This window comes from Aureobasidium melanogenum, assembly GCF_000721775.1.
Source record: "Aureobasidium melanogenum CBS 110374 unplaced genomic scaffold scaffold_5, whole genome shotgun sequence".
Lineage (NCBI taxonomy): Eukaryota > Fungi > Ascomycota > Dothideomycetes > Dothideales > Saccotheciaceae > Aureobasidium > Aureobasidium melanogenum.
Window position 1 is genome coordinate 417,422 of NW_024470057.1, and position 20,200 is coordinate 437,621.

At 49.3% G+C, this 20,200-nt stretch overlaps 12 protein-coding genes across 12 annotated transcripts; 5 read left to right on the plus strand and 7 right to left on the minus strand.

The window, feature by feature from the left end:
* Nucleotides 1–64: 64 nt before the first annotated feature.
* Nucleotides 65–459, minus strand: M437DRAFT_44200 (uncharacterized protein; the record flags this gene model as incomplete). Its single annotated transcript, XM_041020871.1, has 2 exons — nt 65–211; nt 262–459. 2 exons carry the CDS (start codon nt 457–459, stop codon nt 65–67), a joined length of 345 nt encoding a protein of 114 aa, XP_040881697.1.
* Nucleotides 460–839: 380 nt separating this feature from the next.
* Nucleotides 840–1,365, plus strand: M437DRAFT_43790 (uncharacterized protein; the record flags this gene model as incomplete). Its single annotated transcript, XM_041020810.1, has 2 exons — nt 840–1,010; nt 1,075–1,365. The coding sequence occupies 2 exons, from the start codon at nt 840–842 to the stop codon at nt 1,363–1,365; spliced, it is 462 nt and encodes a 153-aa protein (XP_040881698.1).
* Nucleotides 1,366–2,120: 755 nt separating this feature from the next.
* On the plus strand, nt 2,121–3,023 carry M437DRAFT_44451 (uncharacterized protein; the record flags this gene model as incomplete). The annotated part of the gene is made up of 2 exons (XM_041020902.1): nt 2,121–2,433; nt 2,488–3,023. The coding sequence occupies 2 exons, from the start codon at nt 2,121–2,123 to the stop codon at nt 3,021–3,023; spliced, it is 849 nt and encodes a 282-aa protein (XP_040881699.1).
* Nucleotides 3,024–3,738: 715 nt separating this feature from the next.
* On the minus strand, nt 3,739–4,351 carry M437DRAFT_73607 (uncharacterized protein; the record flags this gene model as incomplete). The annotated part of the gene is made up of 2 exons (XM_041026060.1): nt 3,739–4,125; nt 4,178–4,351. The coding sequence occupies 2 exons, from the start codon at nt 4,349–4,351 to the stop codon at nt 3,739–3,741; spliced, it is 561 nt and encodes a 186-aa protein (XP_040881700.1).
* A 502-nt stretch (nt 4,352–4,853) lies between these two features.
* On the minus strand, nt 4,854–5,762 carry M437DRAFT_73608 (glycoside hydrolase family 43 protein; the record flags this gene model as incomplete). The annotated part of the gene is made up of 1 exon (XM_041026061.1): nt 4,854–5,762. The coding sequence occupies one exon, from the start codon at nt 5,760–5,762 to the stop codon at nt 4,854–4,856; it is 909 nt and encodes a 302-aa protein (XP_040881701.1).
* A 1,043-nt stretch (nt 5,763–6,805) lies between these two features.
* M437DRAFT_44078 (DUF1613-domain-containing protein) lies at nt 6,806–8,587 on the plus strand (the record flags this gene model as incomplete). The annotated part of the gene is made up of 2 exons (XM_041020848.1): nt 6,806–8,230; nt 8,306–8,587. The coding sequence occupies 2 exons, from the start codon at nt 6,806–6,808 to the stop codon at nt 8,585–8,587; spliced, it is 1,707 nt and encodes a 568-aa protein (XP_040881702.1).
* A 2,987-nt stretch (nt 8,588–11,574) lies between these two features.
* On the plus strand, nt 11,575–12,393 carry M437DRAFT_73611 (uncharacterized protein; the record flags this gene model as incomplete). Its single annotated transcript, XM_041026062.1, has 3 exons — nt 11,575–11,991; nt 12,042–12,268; nt 12,321–12,393. 3 exons carry the CDS (start codon nt 11,575–11,577, stop codon nt 12,391–12,393), a joined length of 717 nt encoding a protein of 238 aa, XP_040881703.1.
* A 279-nt stretch (nt 12,394–12,672) lies between these two features.
* On the minus strand, nt 12,673–13,855 carry M437DRAFT_64312 (pectin lyase-like protein; the record flags this gene model as incomplete). The annotated part of the gene is made up of 3 exons (XM_041024407.1): nt 12,673–12,688; nt 12,821–13,344; nt 13,412–13,855. 3 exons carry the CDS (start codon nt 13,853–13,855, stop codon nt 12,673–12,675), a joined length of 984 nt encoding a protein of 327 aa, XP_040881704.1.
* Nucleotides 13,856–15,138: 1,283 nt separating this feature from the next.
* On the minus strand, nt 15,139–16,030 carry M437DRAFT_82684 (putative endoglucanase-1 precursor; the record flags this gene model as incomplete). The annotated part of the gene is made up of 2 exons (XM_041027795.1): nt 15,139–15,661; nt 15,720–16,030. The coding sequence occupies 2 exons, from the start codon at nt 16,028–16,030 to the stop codon at nt 15,139–15,141; spliced, it is 834 nt and encodes a 277-aa protein (XP_040881705.1).
* A 733-nt stretch (nt 16,031–16,763) lies between these two features.
* Nucleotides 16,764–17,557, minus strand: M437DRAFT_73614 (uncharacterized protein; the record flags this gene model as incomplete). Its single annotated transcript, XM_041026063.1, has 2 exons — nt 16,764–17,462; nt 17,516–17,557. The coding sequence occupies 2 exons, from the start codon at nt 17,555–17,557 to the stop codon at nt 16,764–16,766; spliced, it is 741 nt and encodes a 246-aa protein (XP_040881706.1).
* A 425-nt stretch (nt 17,558–17,982) lies between these two features.
* On the plus strand, nt 17,983–18,597 carry M437DRAFT_82686 (uncharacterized protein; the record flags this gene model as incomplete). The annotated part of the gene is made up of 3 exons (XM_041027796.1): nt 17,983–17,989; nt 18,063–18,476; nt 18,530–18,597. 3 exons carry the CDS (start codon nt 17,983–17,985, stop codon nt 18,595–18,597), a joined length of 489 nt encoding a protein of 162 aa, XP_040881707.1.
* Nucleotides 18,598–19,485: 888 nt separating this feature from the next.
* Nucleotides 19,486–19,885, minus strand: M437DRAFT_43391 (histone-fold-containing protein; the record flags this gene model as incomplete). The annotated part of the gene is made up of 2 exons (XM_041020734.1): nt 19,486–19,645; nt 19,752–19,885. Coding segments are annotated over 2 exons (294 nt in total), but the record flags the coding sequence as incomplete, so codon positions are not given.
* Between the last annotated feature and the right edge of the window lie 315 nt (nt 19,886–20,200).

The window sequence follows — 20,200 nt, forward strand, 5'->3', positions numbered from 1 at the left end:
CAGTAGCTCTTTCCCTTCTGATCCGGCAAAGGTGCATATCCACACAACGAGGACAGAAATTAGGTTATGCGGATGAGGAGGAAGAAGGCTCATCAAGCATTGCTTGATCCATGAGCTTTTCAACTTCATGCTCCTTGAACCTGTGCATGAGTTTCCTGGCCTCGCCCGTTGTGCTGAACTCTTTGCCCTCTTTCGCTTTGTCTACGTGTATCTACGAAGACTGTCAGTCCAAGAGCCATAAGAATAGGAGAAGAGACTTACCACCGGGGTATCAAACTCATACATATTCTTCCACTTTTGATCAGAATGCTCCATCACATTGATCTCGTCATACTCAAAAGGTCGCTTGTCCCAGACGTTGGAAAGGACTTCCTTCGCATCCGAGCATAGCTTACAGTTTGAGCGTGTGAACAGAGTGATGCGACAGGCGAAGTTTCGGAGGGCGAGCGTGGGAAACATGGTTGTAGATGTGCAAATGCGAATGAGTGTTTCAAAGAATCGTCAAGAGATTTGACCTGGAGTGTTGACAACGCTGGTTGGCAACACCTCTGCCTCCTTTATCACAACCTCGATGATCAATTTGATATAGGTCATAAGTCAATAGTACACCAGTATGTGATTGATCATCGAGATTATTTGTTTGCATTGCTACGAGAGCACACGCACGTGCTATAGTTGAGTCAACAAACCTAGGTAGTAACATCATACCCATATCTACCCCGCTCCGCTCAACTGGAGCTTCCAAAGATAAAAGCTGCTCTGGAGCAACGCTAGCATTGACCATAAGCGAGCAGCTTTCTGACAACACCAAAAAACAAGTAGTTCGGACTTTATCAACCATGCCAGCATACGAGGTCGAGCACGTCTGCAAACTAAGCGACGACCAGAAAGATCAACTTGCCGAGGCAATCACCAAGATTCATAGTCAGCAGTTCTCGACACCGAGACTCTTTGTCAATGTCCGCATAACAGATATTTCAGAACAGAGAACTTATGTGGCAGGAAAGCAGGTAAGCAGAAGCTACGAGATTTCTTCATCGCCGGACCAGGTACAGAGCGTTGATATTCGCTTAGTTCAAGAGCAACCGCATCTTTGGCTACGTGAGACATGGCCCATCAAGAACACAATCCGACTATGATGCTGTAAGCAAGGCACTAGAGGACGAATGGGCGAGAATAGTGCCAGGCACAGAGCTTCGGCTAGTCATGTTTTATGGAGCTATCGTTGCGGGCATGGAAGCTGGATTGTACTTGCCTCCTGCTGGACAGGATGCCGCATGGATCAAAGAGAACTGGCAAACATTTGTCAAGAAGGCTGAAGGTGGTGATGAACACTTTGCCGGGTTGATAAAGCAGTATAGTTGATCAGAGAAATTGATGCTATGACCTGCGATACTGCCTGGTCTGGACGAGTCGAGTCTCTTTACCAGGCATCTGTATCTTTAGTCTGCCAGAAACTGTAGCAGCCATGCAATTATCAAGACTTTCTGATACCCCAAAGCGATCTTGTTTCCAAGAGCGGTGTGGTTGTAGGCCAAATGTAGTCATGGTTGCGAGGACTCGAGTGGGAACGGCGGATGACACAAGTACGAGATACGGCCCGCGTCATCCAAGCTCCGACATCCGATGATCAACGCGGGGCAGTATCATACCGCCCGCCGTCAACACCGCCATGTTCGAGCCTAAACTCCACGTTTGTGTAGTTCAGGGCCTCGGATCGTGGGGCATGGATGCAACGGCTGGCAATGTACCCGAGGTCAATTGCAGACTATAAGAAGCAGCAAGAGGCTGCTTCGCAGCTTGACATTCCTTGAGAACCATAACAACCATCACTTTACATACGGCTATTGTACTAGATCGCCACGATGAGGACCAAGGAAGAAGTCGCGAAGCTCGCAGAGATGGATCCAGAGCTCGCAGAGGTAGGCATCGGTCTCTCTCTCCTTCAACAACGAACGATTTTTGACCCCATACAGTGGATGAAGACAAACCCTATCCCTAAGGGCAACTGGAACAACATCAAAGAATTCCGCGCAATGCGCGACAAGATGGGAAAACAGAGTCTCGCAGCTTTGGGTCCAGCAGCTCCACACGTTGAGGAAAGCTTCCAAAACATCACTATGAGAGATGGTTTCGAGAGCCAGATCAAGATTCACAAGCCGACAGGCAAGACTGGAGGGCCTCTGGTTGTCTTGGTCTTTGGTGGAGGGTTCGTGGTTGGTGATAACCAACAACTCACTGCGTACTCAAGAGGACTTGCCAGAGCTTTCGATGCAGTCGTCGTGAACATTGCCTACAGGCTGGCTCCCGAGCACAAGTTCCCCACCGCACCACACGATACCGAAGACACTCTGTTGTGGATTGCGAAGAATGCAGAGTCATTAGGTGCAGACCCTTCCAAGGGCTTCATCTTGGGAGGCGTTAGTGCAGGCGGTTCGTAACGTCGCCGAAACCCCCGAAAAGTCAAGCGTGCCTAACATTTCACAGGTAACTTGACTGCATGCATTGCGCAGAAGACGCTGGAGGACAAGAGCCTAGCTCATCCTCTCACAGGTCTTTGGCTGTGCGTTCCTCTTGTCTTCCCCAACAGAGACCTAGTGCCAGACAAGTACAAAGAGGTCTGGATCTCGCATGAACAGAACGCCCAAGCGCCAATTCTTGACAAAGACGCTATTGATGCCATTGGTGGTCATCTTGAGCCGGACCAGAAGTCACCGCTTTACTCGCCCTTCAACAGCAAGAATCCTCACAAGGGCTTGCCCCCCACGTATTTTCAAGTCGACGGACTGGACCCTCTGCGCGACGATGGGTTGATCTACGAGCAAGTGTTGAGTGAGAACGGTGTCAAGACAAAACTCGACATCTGGCCTGGACTGCCCCATGCACATTTCGCTTTCCTGCCGTTCTTGAGCGGCAGCAAGAAGGCCGTTGTTGACACATTCGTTGGGTTTGCGTGGCTGCTGAAGACCGAGGTTTCACTCGCAAAGATACAAGAAGTTATGGCCGCACCCGCAAGCGGCTAGACTGGGAGTCGTCTGTATTGGTGAATCGAAATTATGGTCGAAGATTCGTGTTTCATCCGGCCAAAATCCAAACTGTGTTCGCGTCGGATCGATGCATGAAAGTGTGTATCATCTGCCCTGATGCGGCGTGATATAGGTGTACTCTAGGCCCATGTATGACAGGTAAGAAGGTGAGATACCAATTTCTTGATGGCTACGTCAGAGCAAAATAGGGAGTAGATGGTGCGCGGTGGGGTATGTGCAGTCAACACGGCTGAGCCCTGTTGCCGCTTAGCCACGAGGACTAATTGCCAGGGACCGACCTCGAGGGCGTGTATATGTTTCTTTTGTCGTGACTCTTATTGCTACGTTTTAACCAGCAGGGAGAGCTGTATTCAAGACAGTTCAGAACTTCTGGCGCGCCCAGGATGAATGGGCGCTGACGGTTGGTGTTTCCTGTTGCTTCCTTCTCTTCCTGAACTCAATCCACGGCCACACGTCTAAGACGATGCTGAAGTCAAGTTCCTTCGATGTTTCTTGTGTGTTGTGGGAGGGAAAGAGGATCGCGGCGTCGAAGTAGCCTAGCAAGGTAGGTAGGCCAGCATGAGTCGTCTTGGAGAAATGGGTGTATCTGGTCGTCGAGATGGTGTACATGCGGACGGATGAATGAATGGTCTAGCTGTACTGATGAGTAGAGTAGACGGGAAGTCAACTAGAGGCCCTTTGAACGAACTCTTCACTGACTGTCGTGAACAGGATCATACTTGAGTGCGCCGGATCCAGGAGTATAGTTCCTGTTGGAAGAAGCGCTTCGAGGATTCTGACTTTGTGTATGCTTTTCAGGAACAGTCGTCTGAGCCATAAGCAAGTCGGCGGTGGTGACATGGCGCAAGACTTCAAGTGGATCTTGAGTGCTTCGAACGCGACGGAAGATCTCCTCGGCCTCAACTAGGGGTCGTTTCTGTAGGAAGTCGTACAGTGTTCGGAGCTGTGTGTTCTCCTTTGCAAGCTCCTCGTTCTTGCGCTTGAGCGCGTTCGATCGTGTCGTGTTGGCCTCGACATCGTACACACAGTCTTCATATCTTCTGGCGCATGGTTGGCAAGTCGGTCGTACTCCGTCGCACTAGCTCCCAGTCATCAAGAGAGTCCTCTAGCCGAGAAGATGCTACTCTCACCTTGATACGAAGTCGCCTGCAGCAAGCACATGCAACATGAACCACACTGCGTTTCGGCTTGGTGACCTTTGTGTCCGCAGGTCGCTGTGATGCTGGCCCTGGGACCGTCTTGCTGCTTGTTGGAGCCGATTCGCTCGCAGGTGTCGAGCTGGCTGGGGTCCGCTCGCCATCCATGTCGCTAGACCAGGATTGTCAGAGGGAAAAGACGTCTAAACGACGACAGAGCGATGTGCGGCGACTTCTGACAGGAGGGTGCAACTCACCACTCTCAATCTTCAAGTCAGAAAAGCCGGAGTAACTTCCGACGAGTGAAATAGATCGAAGGAACGAAGAATAGGCAAGCACTGTTTAGTGAAAGCGATCCTATCTTGCACAAATCACCTCTACATTTGACCCGGACCAGACACTATCAGTATCAGGGATCAGGCCAGGATCCTTGTGAGGCATGAGCCTGTGAAATGCCAGAACGGGAGGTTGTTTTCGGCGTCTTGACCGACGCCCCGACTTGGTTCGCGTTTGGGCGCATTGCATGACCGAACTGGCCTGGACCCTCTACAGTGGTTACACGATCGATGAGCATTCGGAACACCAATACTTCTATATAGCGGCTAACAGCTATCTCTTACACGAACAGATCCATGTCCTAGTCTATCAACAAAGGAAAACATGAAATTTTTCAAGAACTCTTGACCCAGACTTGTAGCTGACTGCCTTGGCCGCTTATGAGAGCTGTGAACATCGCGCGTCCACCGTTCCAGTTTGCATGGAACACAGAATGGTTGCCATTGATAGCCATATTCAGACCGCCTGGAGCTGTGAGTCCATATGTTCCAGTCTGTATGAGCCCACCGTATTTCTTGTAAGGACCTCTAATGTTCTTCGACGTCGCGTAGGACACGTCGTACAAAGGGGTGACATAGCAGTTTGAACTGTAGTAGAGGACATATGTACCGTCAGGCATCCTGGTAAGGGAAGGCGCCTCAACATATGGACCATCAGCAGGGTCGTTAACTATGAGCACTGTTGGAAGACCAATCTTCGTAAATCCATTGTCGACCGAAACCTGCTGAAGCATGATAGGCGTACTGACGATTGGCTGGACTGTATTACCGCAGCTACCGCCGTGTCCGATAGAATTCCCGTCTATCTTATATACAACCCAACGTGTATTGTCTGATGGATCATAATAACCGGCAGGATCTATCGCTCCGCCCTGAGCCGTTGGACAAGCCCAGGGCGCAGTACCTATAGGTGTATAAGGACCGGTGACTGTAGAAGCCGAAGCAATGCCCAAACAGTGAGTCTGCGGACTAGTTTTGAGTGCGGCGCTAAAGTACATGATGAAGCGTCCAGGAGCGAGATGCACAACATCAGGCGCCCATACTGCAGGCGCGTCGGGATTGACCCAACTCGGTAGGTTGGGAAGTGCATCTTGCTCACCGAAACTCGTCCACGTGCTGAAATCGCCAGTATAAGCCATTGGGACGTGGACGCGCTTTCCATTGTAATGTGACATAGTTGAGAAGGCCCACCATTCATTACCAATCCGTATGACTGAAGGATCCGGGAAGTTTATGCCGTTCATGGCAGGACTCAGTGTGATGCCTCGCTTTACAGTCGTGGTATTGTCAGCAATTAAAAAGTTGTCAGTAGCCACGGCATGAGCGAGAAGTATTAGTCCAGCTGCCAGCATGGACATGAATTTGAAACTATAGTATGCCATTGTTCGAAGTAGGACGACTGTTTTTGTCGTATTCTCAGATCTTTATAATATGCCGTAGAAGGTTGTAGATAATATCGTAAGGGCAAGTAGTTGCAAGATCAAAAGGTCATTCACCTACCGTGGTTCAACTGCTTACCTTTTGTCATATAGCTGGGGGCATCGGATAAAAGAACATATTCATGACACTTCTTTGACAAAGCATCGAGGCCTGTAGGTGATGCTTCCTCGAAAGCTCATGTTGCCCTCGAATTCTTTGCTGCAAATGGCCATCAATCCGCTTTTGGCGTCGGGTCATCCTTTGTATCCGCTTGCAGCAAATTTTTGCTTTGTGTTTAATATTGCTTGTTTTTAATCAGACTGGTCTAGAGCTGTTCTTTGCAGAATCTGACCGGCAGTCTGATTTCGGTGTTGAATAATAACATGAGAAGCGTGCTCTGATCGGAGCTGTGCAGGACGACCATAGTATCAAGGAGTCAATTCGCTGCACTAGCGGACTCGAAAGGAATTACAGTATTACGTTCACCGTAAGAACAGCCGGGACATAATGACAGATCTGAAGTGAGATGTCGGAAGGAAAGTAGATACTGGGAGGAGGTGTCTTTGAACGGCAAGACCCGTCGTGCGAAATGTTGGGGGTAAAGATTGAGTTCATGATATTGCAGATGTGTCCACAAACATCCAATGCGTATGTCGGCAGAGAGCCATCGAAATTCGAATCAATGTATGATATTATGAAGCGTCTGCGAACACTTCAACGTGTTATGTGGTGCAGATGATGCGCCAGGTATGAGGGAGTCCTCTGCGGTGAACGCCAAGCCTCACGGCAGCTTTTTTCAAGTCTACTCGAGCGTAAGTGACCTTTAACGAGTACAAAACAGCAAACAACCTTCAGGAGCAATCTAGTCATGGTCGGGAAAAATGGTACCGCTGAACAAGCGATCGACGTGCCTAGTATATTCAGCCCGCGCGCTCCCTCGCAACGGCTATTCGATTCAGATGCGGTAGAAGGACAATGGCAGCCGATGCTTGAAAGTGCTTGCACCTTCGAACCCGAGATGTTTCTCAAGGTCATGCATAATCTCATCAAGAACCCTAATATTATGTCCACTCATCTTTTCCGAGCGGATATCTTGTATGACAGCGAGAGCGATCATTCTATCATTGACGGGCCATCGACCACACAGTTCAGCGATTTTACAAAGCATCTCAAGCAAGAATACCGCCCGAGATACACTGAGCTTGCCGGATACAAGTGGGAGAGGACGTATGTTCGACAACTTGTTCCACGCAATCGTCAGCTAGATCGTGATCTTCCCCAAACTTGTCACTTCTATACATGCCAGGAAGAAAATTCTACAAGAAACCTCATCCTTTACATTCCGCATGTCGAAAAACCAGAGGATATGCCATGGTATCATCCCAAGGTCCGCGCAGTAGCCTTCTCCCACGACTGGACGGCTGCATCCAAAACTGGCCTCGTCGCGGTTCACTACTCTCTGTTTCCTGACGTGCCTCTCGACTCGAGACTTGAGCGCACAGCATTGCAGCTACTTACTAAGATTCACAAACATAGTAAAGGCCAGCAAGCAGGCTATCAGAAGAGGGTCCACCATGATCAAGTTGTCCCACAAAAGACTTTCCAAGAAACATATGCCAGGCTCAAGAGCGCATATGCTAAGTCCCTGATTGAAGGATGGGCGGAAGTGACTGATCCCGCCAAGCATGTCTTTGAAGACCTTGGGATCGCTTCATTCCTGATTGAGCTTTGGAAGGTCATGTATGACTGCGATACAACTACAGCGGGCAATGAACATACCGACCAGCCAGCTGGAAATGGCCACAAACCCCCGTTCCCAGGGTTCGTTGACATCGGATGCGGTAATGGTCTACTTGTCAACATTCTGACAAAAGAGGGCTTTCCAGGTTGGGGCTTTGACGCACGGCATCGAAAGTCATGGGAAACATTCGCACCTGAGGTTCAGAAAAGGCTCGCGGAAGGCATTTTGGTGCCCCAGGTACTGAACTCTCAAAGTTCAGCCGACACAGATGACGTGACCGAAAATCTGGTGGAAAAGATGGAAGCAGTCGATCTGCTGAGAGAGCAAGACTTTCACAATGGTTTGTTCAAAGAAGGAACGTTCATCGTGTCAAATCATGCGGACGAGCTTACGCCTTGGACTCCTCTGCTCGCCTACCTCAACAACTCACCATTCATCGCTATACCATGCTGCAGCCACAACTTGGCTGGTGCTCGATGGCGAGCGCCCATATCGAAAGCTGCAAAAGAGAAAGCCGCGGCGCAGCGACGTCAAGAGTCTGCGGCGAACGAGGTCAATGACAAGGATCAGCTACGCGAGAAACAAGCTGCAGAGACAGGTTCCTTGAACAAACCAGCTGGGACAAAGAACGTCCAGTCGGCATATGCATCTCTCTGCGATTATGTTTCAGGACTAGCGGATGATGTGGGCTTCGTTGTCGAGACCGAGATCTTGCGCATACCTTCCACTCGCAACACTTGTATCTTGGGCAGAAAAACTAAGGATCTGCAGGATGATACAGAGATGTCCAAAGAGGAGCACGTTCGGCATATCATCGCAAGGGAGCTCAGTGCTCCCATAGGAGACATCCATACTGAATTTGTAAGGTGTGCTCAAAAACTGGTTGGGAAGAAAGGCGAAAGTCATTGAAAGGACTGCGTCTTGCCATGTTTCGTTCCGTGCAGGTCAGATTCACTGCAGCTGTCTCTGTGTCTCCAGAGTCAGGATATCATGTTCATGGTCGAATTCCCCAAGGCGTTCAGCGGAAGCTTGTTTCATCAGGCGGCTAAACAATGAGCACCCGACCTCGAAACTTTTCTACCTTGATCAGAGGTTCAAACGATCTATAACTCGGAACAACTGATACAGAGATGGATGAAACATTCAGAATTCAGGCATCAAGCAGTTTCGCAAAAATTGTGGCAGTCTCATAGATGAGAATGCCTCAGTTTCGTGTGCCACACCTAACCTCACAACCATATTCAGCATTACTCAGCAGCAACCTTCTAAGCCCTGGCTCATATGCAAGTCTCGGCGCGGCACATTAATCTCTCAAGCACATTCATTCTTCGCTTCCGGACCTTGACGGAAGATACTATGTGTACTTTGTGAATCCTTTAACACACTTCTATTATCGTGTCACTGCGCCACGTGCTTCGGGCTCGTTCAACTTTATGCCCGTCACCAAAGCATTCCATGACATCTCTAAGAACTTTGAAATTCACGATGCAGGGATCTTCACGTTCCTTCAGGGTAAGGCACGTTGCTGGATACGACTCAGCATACTGTGACGATTTACCATTCTGGAGTAGAGTAAAAGCAAGCAAACTGAGCTGCCGTATCATGGACTGTTCTCCGCGGCTGGAGCCAGGGCACACTCGTCAATCCGGTCTCTCCAGGGCGGGATTCACAAAGAGATCATAGAGGCCTTATCGAACCTACACGTTGAGTTGGCACAAGCTAAGTCTGTCTTAGTGGCTGGAGGAGGACCAAGTGGAGTCGAACTCTCTAGAGATTGGCGAGTCCTTGAACGGCGCCACTCACTGGTTCAACAAGAAGTCAACGATACCGAAAATGAATGTCATCTTGCTTTGTGGATTGGAGAAGCTGCTTCCTGTGTTACGACTAGCGCTCGCCAAACGGGCTGAAGCCTACTTGGCACGTGTTGGTGTTCGCGTAAAATACATCTCCAGGGTCGAGTCGACAGAAAAGCTGGGAAACGGGCACACCAAGTTGAGCCTTAGCAACGGCGAAACCCTTGTTTGTGACCTTTACCTACCAGCAACAGGCGTGACGCCTGCGACAGGATACATCCCGTACGAATTCCACGATGATCAAGGTTATGTCAAGAGCAACCCCGAGACTCTTCGGCAGGTACTGGGGTGTATGCCGTTGGAGACGTTGGTAATACTTCCGCGGTGGAATCATGAATATCTATGATGTGATCCCAGTCTTGATGACCAATATCCAACGCGACCTTCTCGCTGTGCACAAGGACGTCAATGCCAAGCCCTCTGGAGTTGACCACATATACAAAAAGAACACTTCAGAGACACAGCTTGATCCAATGGGCCGTCGAAAGGAGTAGGCGCCTTGAATGGTAGCAGATTGCCAAGTCTGATGGTGTATATGATAAAAGGCAGAGATTATCTTTCTGGCGCGGCGGTCGAAATTGTCACAGGAGGCAAGTGGAACAAGCAAGTTAGATGGAAGGCAACAGATGATTGATGCAAGACATACATCAATTTGCCTGAAGTAAGGGCGAACAGGAGCTGCTCACAAGCGGAGTTGACCGAGCGAATCAATTCATTCATGAATACAGTCCGGCCATCGACCGAGATAAACCCCTACCTTGCTGATTTTGTTTGTCTTTTCCATACCACCACATTTGACGACCCTTCATCGACAAGTCACTAGGCATATGTAGTAATCAATGAGGCGAATTTTGTTACGTCTATAATTTTCTACAGGCTCGTGCAGGTCACGCTACGCTTCTGAGTGACGTGGTGCTTGAAGATTGGGCTTCAGTGCATCCGTCCGTCATATGAAGCAAAGATTCCGTATTTGCTACTAGCTGTAGGGCCGACAGACTCGCAGGGTTTTATGTATGCTCTCGTGCTCTAGCCTGTAAGAAAAGAAAAGAAGGGGCTGGGAGATTGTGTACAAATGGCTGGAACAGCGCATGCCAGCCGACGTCATAGCCTCGCGTACCACCATCTTTTGTTCACCGATCTTTTGTACCACTTCTAATTTTTTCTTGATATACTTCACCATTGCATGTTCTTGGAGTTCTGTTACTCGATTTACTTTAAATTTGTCAAGATTCTCACACTGCACTCTCTGACGCTGCTACTATAGGTACCATGCGTGAAAATAACCTTCCACACCTCTATACCCCTAGATTGCTAACGAGTGGCAATAGATATATCTGTTTCGTATATAATATAGACGTGTACCATCGATAGTTTTTCAGCTGGTTATCTACTTACACCATTTGGACAAGCCCGGGAACTCAAACAAGTCGAATTTGCAGAGCGTCTGGTCGCGACTTCCCTACTCGTTCGTTCTTGCCAAAACAGCCCCTTCACCATGGCAGGCTTAGGACTCAAATCGTACGTTGTCTCTTTCTTCTTCAAACTTCAGCCTCTCAATTGCTATCTCGTGTCTTTCTGTTCCACTGTTCTTATCCTCGGTCATCACCAAAGCACATCGTCCTCTACCGCGCACCTTTTTTTTTTTCTGAATCTACCGCACCTGCCTACCTGTCGTGAATAAAAGAGACCGGCACCAATCATGACGGAGAGATTCATGACCGGTGCATTGTATGAAGCATGTTATGTGGTGTAAGTTTGGCTTTGTGCGGCTATTAGCCCCAGAACGGATCTTTGCAGCAGGATCTATCTGGGTCGCCGGAATTTGTTCTTGAGGTATCGACAACAAGCATAATGGCAAGATTCGGAGTTTGGTCATGCACGGAGTTCCTACGTCGTTTGTTAGCTGGGCGCAAACAGCATTCTTCACTCAGTGACCATCGCTTCTGAGTCTCTCACACCTCGCTTTGCTTCTGTGCGCACTCCTACCACCTCTTTCAACACATTACTACCCACATTCATTGGATACGAATCTTGACACCCAAGATGCCGTCGTTGACTAACATCTTGCTTCACAGCATTGCCTATATGGCAGAGAAGTTCCCTGACAGATGGATGGAGAAGATCCCATACTATCGCGAAAGAGAAGAAGAGATAGAGCAAGAGGAGCGTGAGGCACGTCGTGCTCGCAAGGAAAAGGAAAGGCGCAGACGCTCTCACTCTCACAAACGCTCTAGCAGCCACCGCAGAGCCCGCCACTACGATGACGATGAACATTCTGAAAGCTACGACGAAGAAGACTACGATCGTCGTGATCGCAGAAGACACCAGAGTCTTGATGGACGTCGTCAGCATGCTGAGGATAGATCCTCGTACCGCAGATCCTACAACCCTGCCGACTATGCTCCCGTCGACAGATACGGCTTCGCTGTTCAGGCTCCTGGCATCTCTCGTCCCGTCGTGGTCAGTCAATTTCATTGGAAGCTCGAAGTATCATGCTGACTGGTTTGCAGAATGGACCCATGCCTGGTGCAGCTCCTGCTCAGACTCCCTCCAAGAATGGCTCTCGTCCCACCTCCAGATCTGGACCAATTCCTGGCTACGTTCCTTATGCCAATGTCTACAACACAACCGCTCAGTCACAGCACTATTCTCGCGGTTATGAATCTCACGACTCTCCTCGTGGATCGATGGATCGCCTTGATCGCAGAGACTACCGTCCTGATCAACGTGGTGGAAGGTGCGAACATGCTTTGCGTTAAAGTTGTGGGATCACAATTAACAACAACCAGATACCATGATACCCACAACTCTGGCAGTGATGAAGATACCAGATATCGCCGCCGTAACAGTCGCTTCGACTAGACGTCCTTCAGTGACATCAATACGCAAATCAACTTGCCCACATTAAACACCTTGCCCCAAACAGAATTACGAATGGAATGACATGAACGATACGTAGACAACGAAAAGCAAAGCATACGGCATTGGGCGGTGAAAAGCATTTGCATCAAGAGACATTGGCGTTTGCTTATTTTCTTTGCTATTCTTCTCTCTTGCTTTTGATGATTCGAACATGATGAGCAAACTCATTGCATTGCGTCTTCCTTTTTTGCACAATGAAATACAAGCATGTTATTTTACTCAGACACTTGCATACCTATCAAATAACAATGCCGGTGTTGATTCTTGTGATGAGGAGCTTACTGTAGTTCGTGACTTTCGGATCCAGTCATCCAACTCTTGGAGGACGATCGCACCTCTCTCTCACAGGTATGCCTTGTCAACATACCAAGCACTGGCATACCCACTGCCCAAAACATCAGTGATAGCAACAGCCTTACTCAGCTTCGTCTCGAAACTTCTAGTTCCAGCAGCACCGTCCCCAGTATTGCCATACTCGCCAAAAGTAACATGATCAGTGTTGGGCTCCGAAGTGCTCCAAACATGCCAGCCAGCTGCATTGACAACATTCGAAATGGAAGTATACTGCACGGCAACCCTCGCATAGTCACCCCAAGGCCTGCCTAGGTAGTATGCACCCTTGGGCACGGAAGCTCCGCTCTTAGCAGCAATGGAACAGTGATCCAAAACATAGTATCCAGCTTCATTGGAAGCACGTCCTGAAGCAGTGATGAATCCTAGACTTGCAGCCAACACACGGATGTCGCAGTAAGAGAACCAGGCTAAGCCGTGTTGGCCGAAGATAAAGTCTGTAGCGCCTTCGATGTAGCTTTTTGCGAAAAGCTGGGTGCCGGTTTGAGCGAGAATGGTATCTTGGTACCCTAAGAATTTACATGCATAGTAGCCTTGGTTCTGTTGTTTGACCGGATTAGTAGGCCGAATGGAAATGTAAGTTGAGAGTGCAGAGGGTTCATCATACAGCAGCTGAGGCGCTCAGAGCAAGAGCTTGCTTGCCTTGTCCATAAGTGTTTGCAAGATTGACATTGTAGAGCTTGAAGTTTGTAGACCATGCTCGCAGAGTAGCAGTCAAGTCATCAGTAGCAACCTCATTGAGCGACAATTTCTGAGTGATGGTAACGACGTTCTGATTATAGTCGGCCGTGTTCTCCGAGTAGCCATAGATAGTAAGTGCAGCTTTGCGAGGTGCAATGTAGACTTGTTCGTTGTAGGTGCCGGCTTCAATAAAGATGGATTGGGCTGTAGTAGAAGAGGTTGAGAGAGCGTTTACTGCATCCTGGATCTTGGAGTATTGGCCTTTGGTAGGGGCTTTGGAGACGACAAGGGCACCACTAGGAGCGGAAGTTCTGCTGGCGGCCAGCGCCAAACAGAAATTGAAGCACAAGGCCAAAAGGTATGGAATCATTGTTGATGGAAGGTTTTGCAGAGCGAAGGATGGATCTGCTGCTCGTGTGTCATGCTAGAATATGGGATATCCCCCTTTTATATTGTTCTTTGCGAATTACAACACCATCGCTTGTATCGCCCAGGCCATCTTCTGCAGCCTCTACTAGGGCTTTTCGAGCAAGGCCTAGATGTCGGCTACGACATGAAACAAGCCCTGAGTGTAGTAAGTTTTTCCACAAATGCTAGACGTTGGAAACTATCTTCGCCGCGTCTCCAAATAGATTGTGGTCAGCTGTCACTTCTTTGAGGGGTAGCCAAGATTACCGATATACAATAGTCTCAGCAATTTGTCGTGAAGTCGAAACCAGAGATGGCTGAGCTCAAGGGAGGACTGGCCCAGCTGACCCGGCCTGCTATATTAATCAAGTCTGCCATTGTTGGAACGAACTTGAGAGTACTGGTCGCTACACATTGGAAGCACAAGAACAGGTACGACGACGGTGCATGGCAATCTGAGCACCAGGTATTGCTTCCGAAGAGGGCAGAATAAAGGGCAAGGTTTCAATCTGAAACACCTCCGCAAATTTGGCGGATTGGGGTCAAGAAAGCTTGGTGTGCTTGGTCATCTACTTTAAATATTCCACGAGTAGAACTTCTGCTACGATAACAAGGTCCGAAGGCATCTAGTCCTGCATTCACACTTTCTATAGGAAGACTGGTTTACGCCCGCAAGGTGCGGGGAACAATGCTCTAGACCAGATACGCGCGAGGGCTCCGGTCTGCTATGAAGTACAAGAAACTGCCCTGATCATCGATGATGTTTCGATCATTGTTCCGATAAGTTTGTCCAGCTGAGATCGAATCTACTTTTGAATGTCTGTTCAAGTCAAAGAGAAAACCACGACTGCTTGGAAGAGAGAAAATTTTCCCAGATGCTTAGAGTTTGAGGTAAGATGCAAAGCTGAGTGCTCCTGCCTTCTCCCTCTTGCTTCCAGGTTATGCTTACAACAGTAAGATGCTCTGTCCCAGATCAGTGTTTACCTGGCGTTTCTTGTGACATTGAGTCTTGAACATCAGGGTGCGAGAGCCTCTATTCAGGCGCCAGGGTGCGCGAGCTCCTGTTCAGGGGCTAGGCGGCGATCAACAAATCCTTGAAGAGAGGCACAGTATACACAAAAGCGGAACATTCAGTCAGAAGAAGAGAAAGAATGATTGAGGGAGGTGAAGACTAGGAGTTTTGAAGGGCTCGGTGAGATACGCTTTTTGTCATGTCTGCAGGCCTGATGCTTAGAACAATATCGCTTAGCTAAGGTCAATCTGAAGACCCAGTGTAGCGTTCAGGATGCTGTTGCCATAGAAATACTCAGTTCCAGCGTTGCCAACATTGACGTAAGTAGACTCCTTGAAAGTGCCATGCTGCACAAGAGCCTCCAACCACTCCTTGAGATCACCACTAAAGCTGCCTTCGAACTGCTTGTCAGGCATCATGGTGTGGACAGTAATGCCAGTATCGTCATTCTTGCCCTCGTACAACTTCCAAGATGTGCCGAAGAGATTGTCGATGGTAGCTTTTGCTCCATCAGTCCAGCCGATAGGGAGTTGACCGCCTTCGTACTGGAGCCATAGCATAAGCTCTTGTGCATTGGAGGAAGTAGAGTCGCCTTTTGTGTCGCTGGTCATGAAGTCGTAGCAAACATTGCCTTTGAAAGCAGTGCTGTTGGTACGTGTCCAATTATACGTGGTTGGGATAGAGTTGATGCCAGAGATAGTTGTCTCGAGGTTTTGCGTCAAGCCGACAAAAGCATAACCCTTGGGCACGTTATCACTACTCAATTCTTTAGTAGGGGGTCACGGCAGTCACGCATTATTGAAGAAAAGCTCACGTTGCCTTCACATATTCAATATCGGTCTCACTGCTCCAGACGATCTTCTTGTTTCCAGTGGCAGGGGTCTCAACGTGATCATAACGTGTGCACTGTGTGCCAACCGACCCAGCAGCGTCATAGAACATGTTGTACACAATCCAAGGAGTGTCGTAGAGAACGAGAGTATCAGAAGTCCCGCAAAGGTCGATTGCAGCTTGCTTGGCAGAAGTGCTGATGATCTGAGATTTCTTGACCAAAGGACTGGGAGCGGCAAGAGCAGGCGCGGCCAGAGCGCCAATGGTCAAGACCTTTGCAAAGAAGGACGACATCCTGGGTGGGCAGAACAAGAGGGAAAGGAGAGGAAGAGGACGAACAAAACGAATACGCATGCAGTGTTGCAGTGCTTTTTGAATAAAATAGGGCTATAGGGCTCGAATGATTCTTAGGGCTGGGCTCCATTCGAAACGAAAGCCAGGCAGCCTCGTCAAGCTGAAACACCACCCATCCCGCGCATCGTTGCCCTCGGGCGCAGGTCTAAATTCTGGGAACATTCATACCAATCTTGAAGATTGTTCATTTGCAGTATCAGAATGCATCCCTACTGGATACTTTGAATTGTGCATAGCCGTAATCTCGATCGGCATACCTGTCCAGTAGGGCTTGCGACGATGTGTGATCCTCCCGAACGGCATGAGATCGCGTCTAATAACAGCCAGATGTTGGAAGGATCCAAATGTGATGCGATAACCCAAGGTAAGCTCTGTTACAAGCATGAGCGACGCTCGATGCGAGATTATGAACGTATAAGATGCGCATGGCTAGCTGCTATGATGCGAACTGTTGGCGGGGGTGCTTGAAGCTGCCACGCAGCCTTGTGATTTGATACTTGATAACACAGAGCTGGCTGTACCATGTTCAATCCTGCTGGTGTGGCTTAGCATCAACGGTCGAGCGGAGCGCACAATCTGAGTGTTCAGATGCTGTCCGTGTCCTGGCTTACGGCACAGTTATAAGGTCCAGAAAGATGGTTGTTCTCTATGTCGCAATGACCAGCGAAAAGGCTCATGGACTCGATTTGCCGCCACGAGGAGCAAAGCCGAAGCCACCGCGTCCTTCAGGACCTCTAGGCTGACGGACAGGCTGCTCGTCTCTAGAGGCAGCAGGTCTTGGGCTAGCAATACTACGCGGCTTTTGCTCGTAGGTGGGATCGAAAAGCTGGTTTGGTTGATAGATAGTCCTGGCAGGTGACTGGTCGGCGGGAGAATTGGACTGGCTGTCTCTTGGGGTACCGTTGCGGCCTCCTCTACCTCGATTACCCCTGCGCGAAGTCCTGTCCCCTCTAGTGGAAGGAGTGCGAGAGGCTGACGGATCTCTTGATGAATCTGGGGAGCCAAATAGACGTTCGCGGACTTCAGCGTATTTACGTTCCTTCTCCTTGCGCTCCTCAGCAGCTTTGCGCTGTCTCTCGGCAAGCGAAGCCTCTTGTCTCTTTCTCTCCTCTTCTTCGCTATCATCTTCGTCTTCCAGATTGAGGCCAGCCATACGGTTTGCGATTTGTGGAGTTGGTCTACGGGTCAGAAGCTTGACTTGAGGTTTGAAGTCGGAATTGAGAGGAGCGGCGCCTTTTGATTCGAGGAAATAAGAACGCTCTGGTTGCTCGGCAGCATCCCATAACTGCTTATTCATTTCCTGATGCTGAGCTTTGCGTTCGGCACGCGATAACTTGACGGTGGGTTGGACTGGTGCGGACTTGGCCGAGGACTTGGACTTGGTTAGCAGTGGTCATGAGATAAGGCGGGTCTTCTTTTGCGTACATCAGCGACCTTGTCCCAGTCGTCATCCCAGGCATCGGGCATTATGGTGATAGTAGTTCTCGAGAAGGGTAGATGAGGTGGTGCTCAGCGGCATGTAAGAACAGAGATAGTTCAGACTCGGGTCAATATAGGTATGCAGAGTGCACTAGGGTGGAAGCGTTAGTTGTCAGAGGTGATGGCATGAAGGTTCACGAATGGTCAGGTGAATTAGCTGACGGTGTGTCAGGACAGGGTGGGTTAATTCGGATTCGGATAATTGGCGACGTGCGGGCCGACGCGCTCTGGCCGTTGCTGCACCCCGCCTTCGTCATGTCCAAGCTCTCTGTCTCTCTGTCTGGCAATTGCATCCTTGTTGCTCTCAGCTGTTTCATCTGCATGTACAAGATTGGATTCGTGACGCTGCTTGTCCAGCTTGCTTGATCTGTTACAGCTCCCACTTGAATCGCAATTCCGTGTCAACCTTCAATATGACAGGTAACCAATGCCCTTGCCGGCGGCTGCCTGCCTACACGAGATTCATGACTAATCCGCTTCGTCCAAACACCAGGCGCCAACTCTCCCTTCGACCAAGACGGCGACAGTCTTATGCAGTCTGGCAACTCGTCTCCTAAGCCGAGCACTCCGAACGCTCAGATCCGCTCCATCGCCATCTCTGACCTCTCGCCTCCAAACTCTCAAGGCGTTCCTCTGCCTGTCGACATGCCCACTGTCGCTGCTTCTGCTTCCGGCGCAAACATGAACGGCAAACGTCCCATTTCTTCCATCGACCAGTCGCAAGATTCACAGGGTGGTGTGCCTCTCGGTGCCGCCATTCCCACCGATGCTTCGGTCAAGGCTGCCGCTGCCTACCGCTACACGCAACCAGAGGATGCTCCCGGCTATGCTTGGAACAACAAAAAGGCTCAGGATGACTTTAGCCGTGCTTGGGACACGCTCGTCGACAAGAACCGTAGAATCGGCAGTATGTTTCCACTATCACCAAAAGCGGTACTCTGTTTGGCTAACACGACTCAGACAAGTACGGCGATCCGTTCGCCATGGCCGACCGCGAGCTTGCCATGATGAACTCGCGCCAACAGTAGTCGAACTCAACTCTGCGACTCTGATGAGATCACGTCTCTTTGTTTTACAAGCATGGCGCACGGCGTTGAAACACCACATATTCTTTGGTGAATGGTCTGCATTAGCGTGGGATGGTCAAAAGGACATGGGCTATCATGGGAAATTGCAAAGCATGGCGAAAATACTGGATGCTACAGACAGCATCAGAATCTCGAACTATTTTTCTTTTCGTCTGTCTCCATTACAAAATGATATGATGTCGCTGAGTGGTTCAATCCCGATTCCCAAACTCTGCTCCTGATCATTGGAGACGCGTAGCAATACATATATCAGAGACCAACGCATCTCATGTGAGATTTGTGTCTGATTAATGCTTGCTGAGTGCCATCAACCGTTGACACAGGAGGTGCTCATCTCTGCCATCTGCTGCCAGGCACCTGCAGTGTCTAGTCACTGTCTTCGCTAGCATCATCCAACGCTTCATCCCTCATGCCATCACCTACCCTCTCTTCCTCTTCGTCAACTCCATCATCCACCTGCTCCTCATCATCGTCTTCCTCATCGCCCTCTTCGTCAACCTCTTCATCCCCTTCGCCTTCTACCACCTCATCATCCTCACCTTCCAAAGCATCATGGAATTCCTCATCCTCGCCCTCCTCCTCGTCATCCTCACCGGCTTCGCGTCTCAGCTTCTTTGACGGCGGCTCTTCGCCATCGTTTTTGCTATGACCATTCACAGCAGAAATCTCAGTGGCATCCATCATCGAAGCGTCTGCATCTCCATTTTCAGCTCCACTGTCTGTGGGCTTGCCGTCTTCACCTAGTTTTGACGCTTTTTCCTCGCGAATCTTGCGACGGTATGAGTTGCGTTTGTCGCATTGAACTGTGTTGTATTCTGTAGAAACATGTTAGAATGCTAAACTTTTGGACAAGGATACGAGAGTATTACTCTTGAGTTCTGCTTCGAGCCGGGGAATGAAGTGTTCGAATTCGTTTTCTTTGAGCGCGGCTATCACGTCTGCGGGCTGGATTGTCTTCTTGCCGCCAAGTTGAGCGTATTCATTTGAGCTGGAGAAGTAGATCTTGTTAGTCTGCTAATAGAAAGGCGAAGGATTTTGTGAGGCTTTGAAGGACCATAAACCTTAATAAAAGAAAAACATCGAAATCGACTTACTTAGATGCCAGGAAATTCACAAATACTGTACAGCTCTTGCTCAATGCCAGCAGAGCATCCTTGTGGATTGATGTGTTTGGTGGTAGGACACCCTTTGCTAACCGCGAAATCATCGTTCGTGGCAGGGCTAGATCCTGTTCCAAAGCATTCAGAATCTACTATAAAATATTGTACATCAGGAACAGTCCTCGTACCTCTACACTTGATCCTTCGCGGGCTGCGCGGCCAGTAGGAGCAGGTGATTCCTCATCGCCATTCGTGACGGTCGAAAGGTTTGATTTTCTGCCGGGCATTGTTGCGATCAAGGATGCGATCTTTTTGCAGAGCTCGAAATTCTGATTTGGGCGTCTTCGTATACTCTGAGCTGAGAGACAGAAGGGAGATAGGAATCAACAGTATTGGATAAAGTTGCTTCTTCTCGATATTCTCAGATGCCGTTTGTCGTCGGC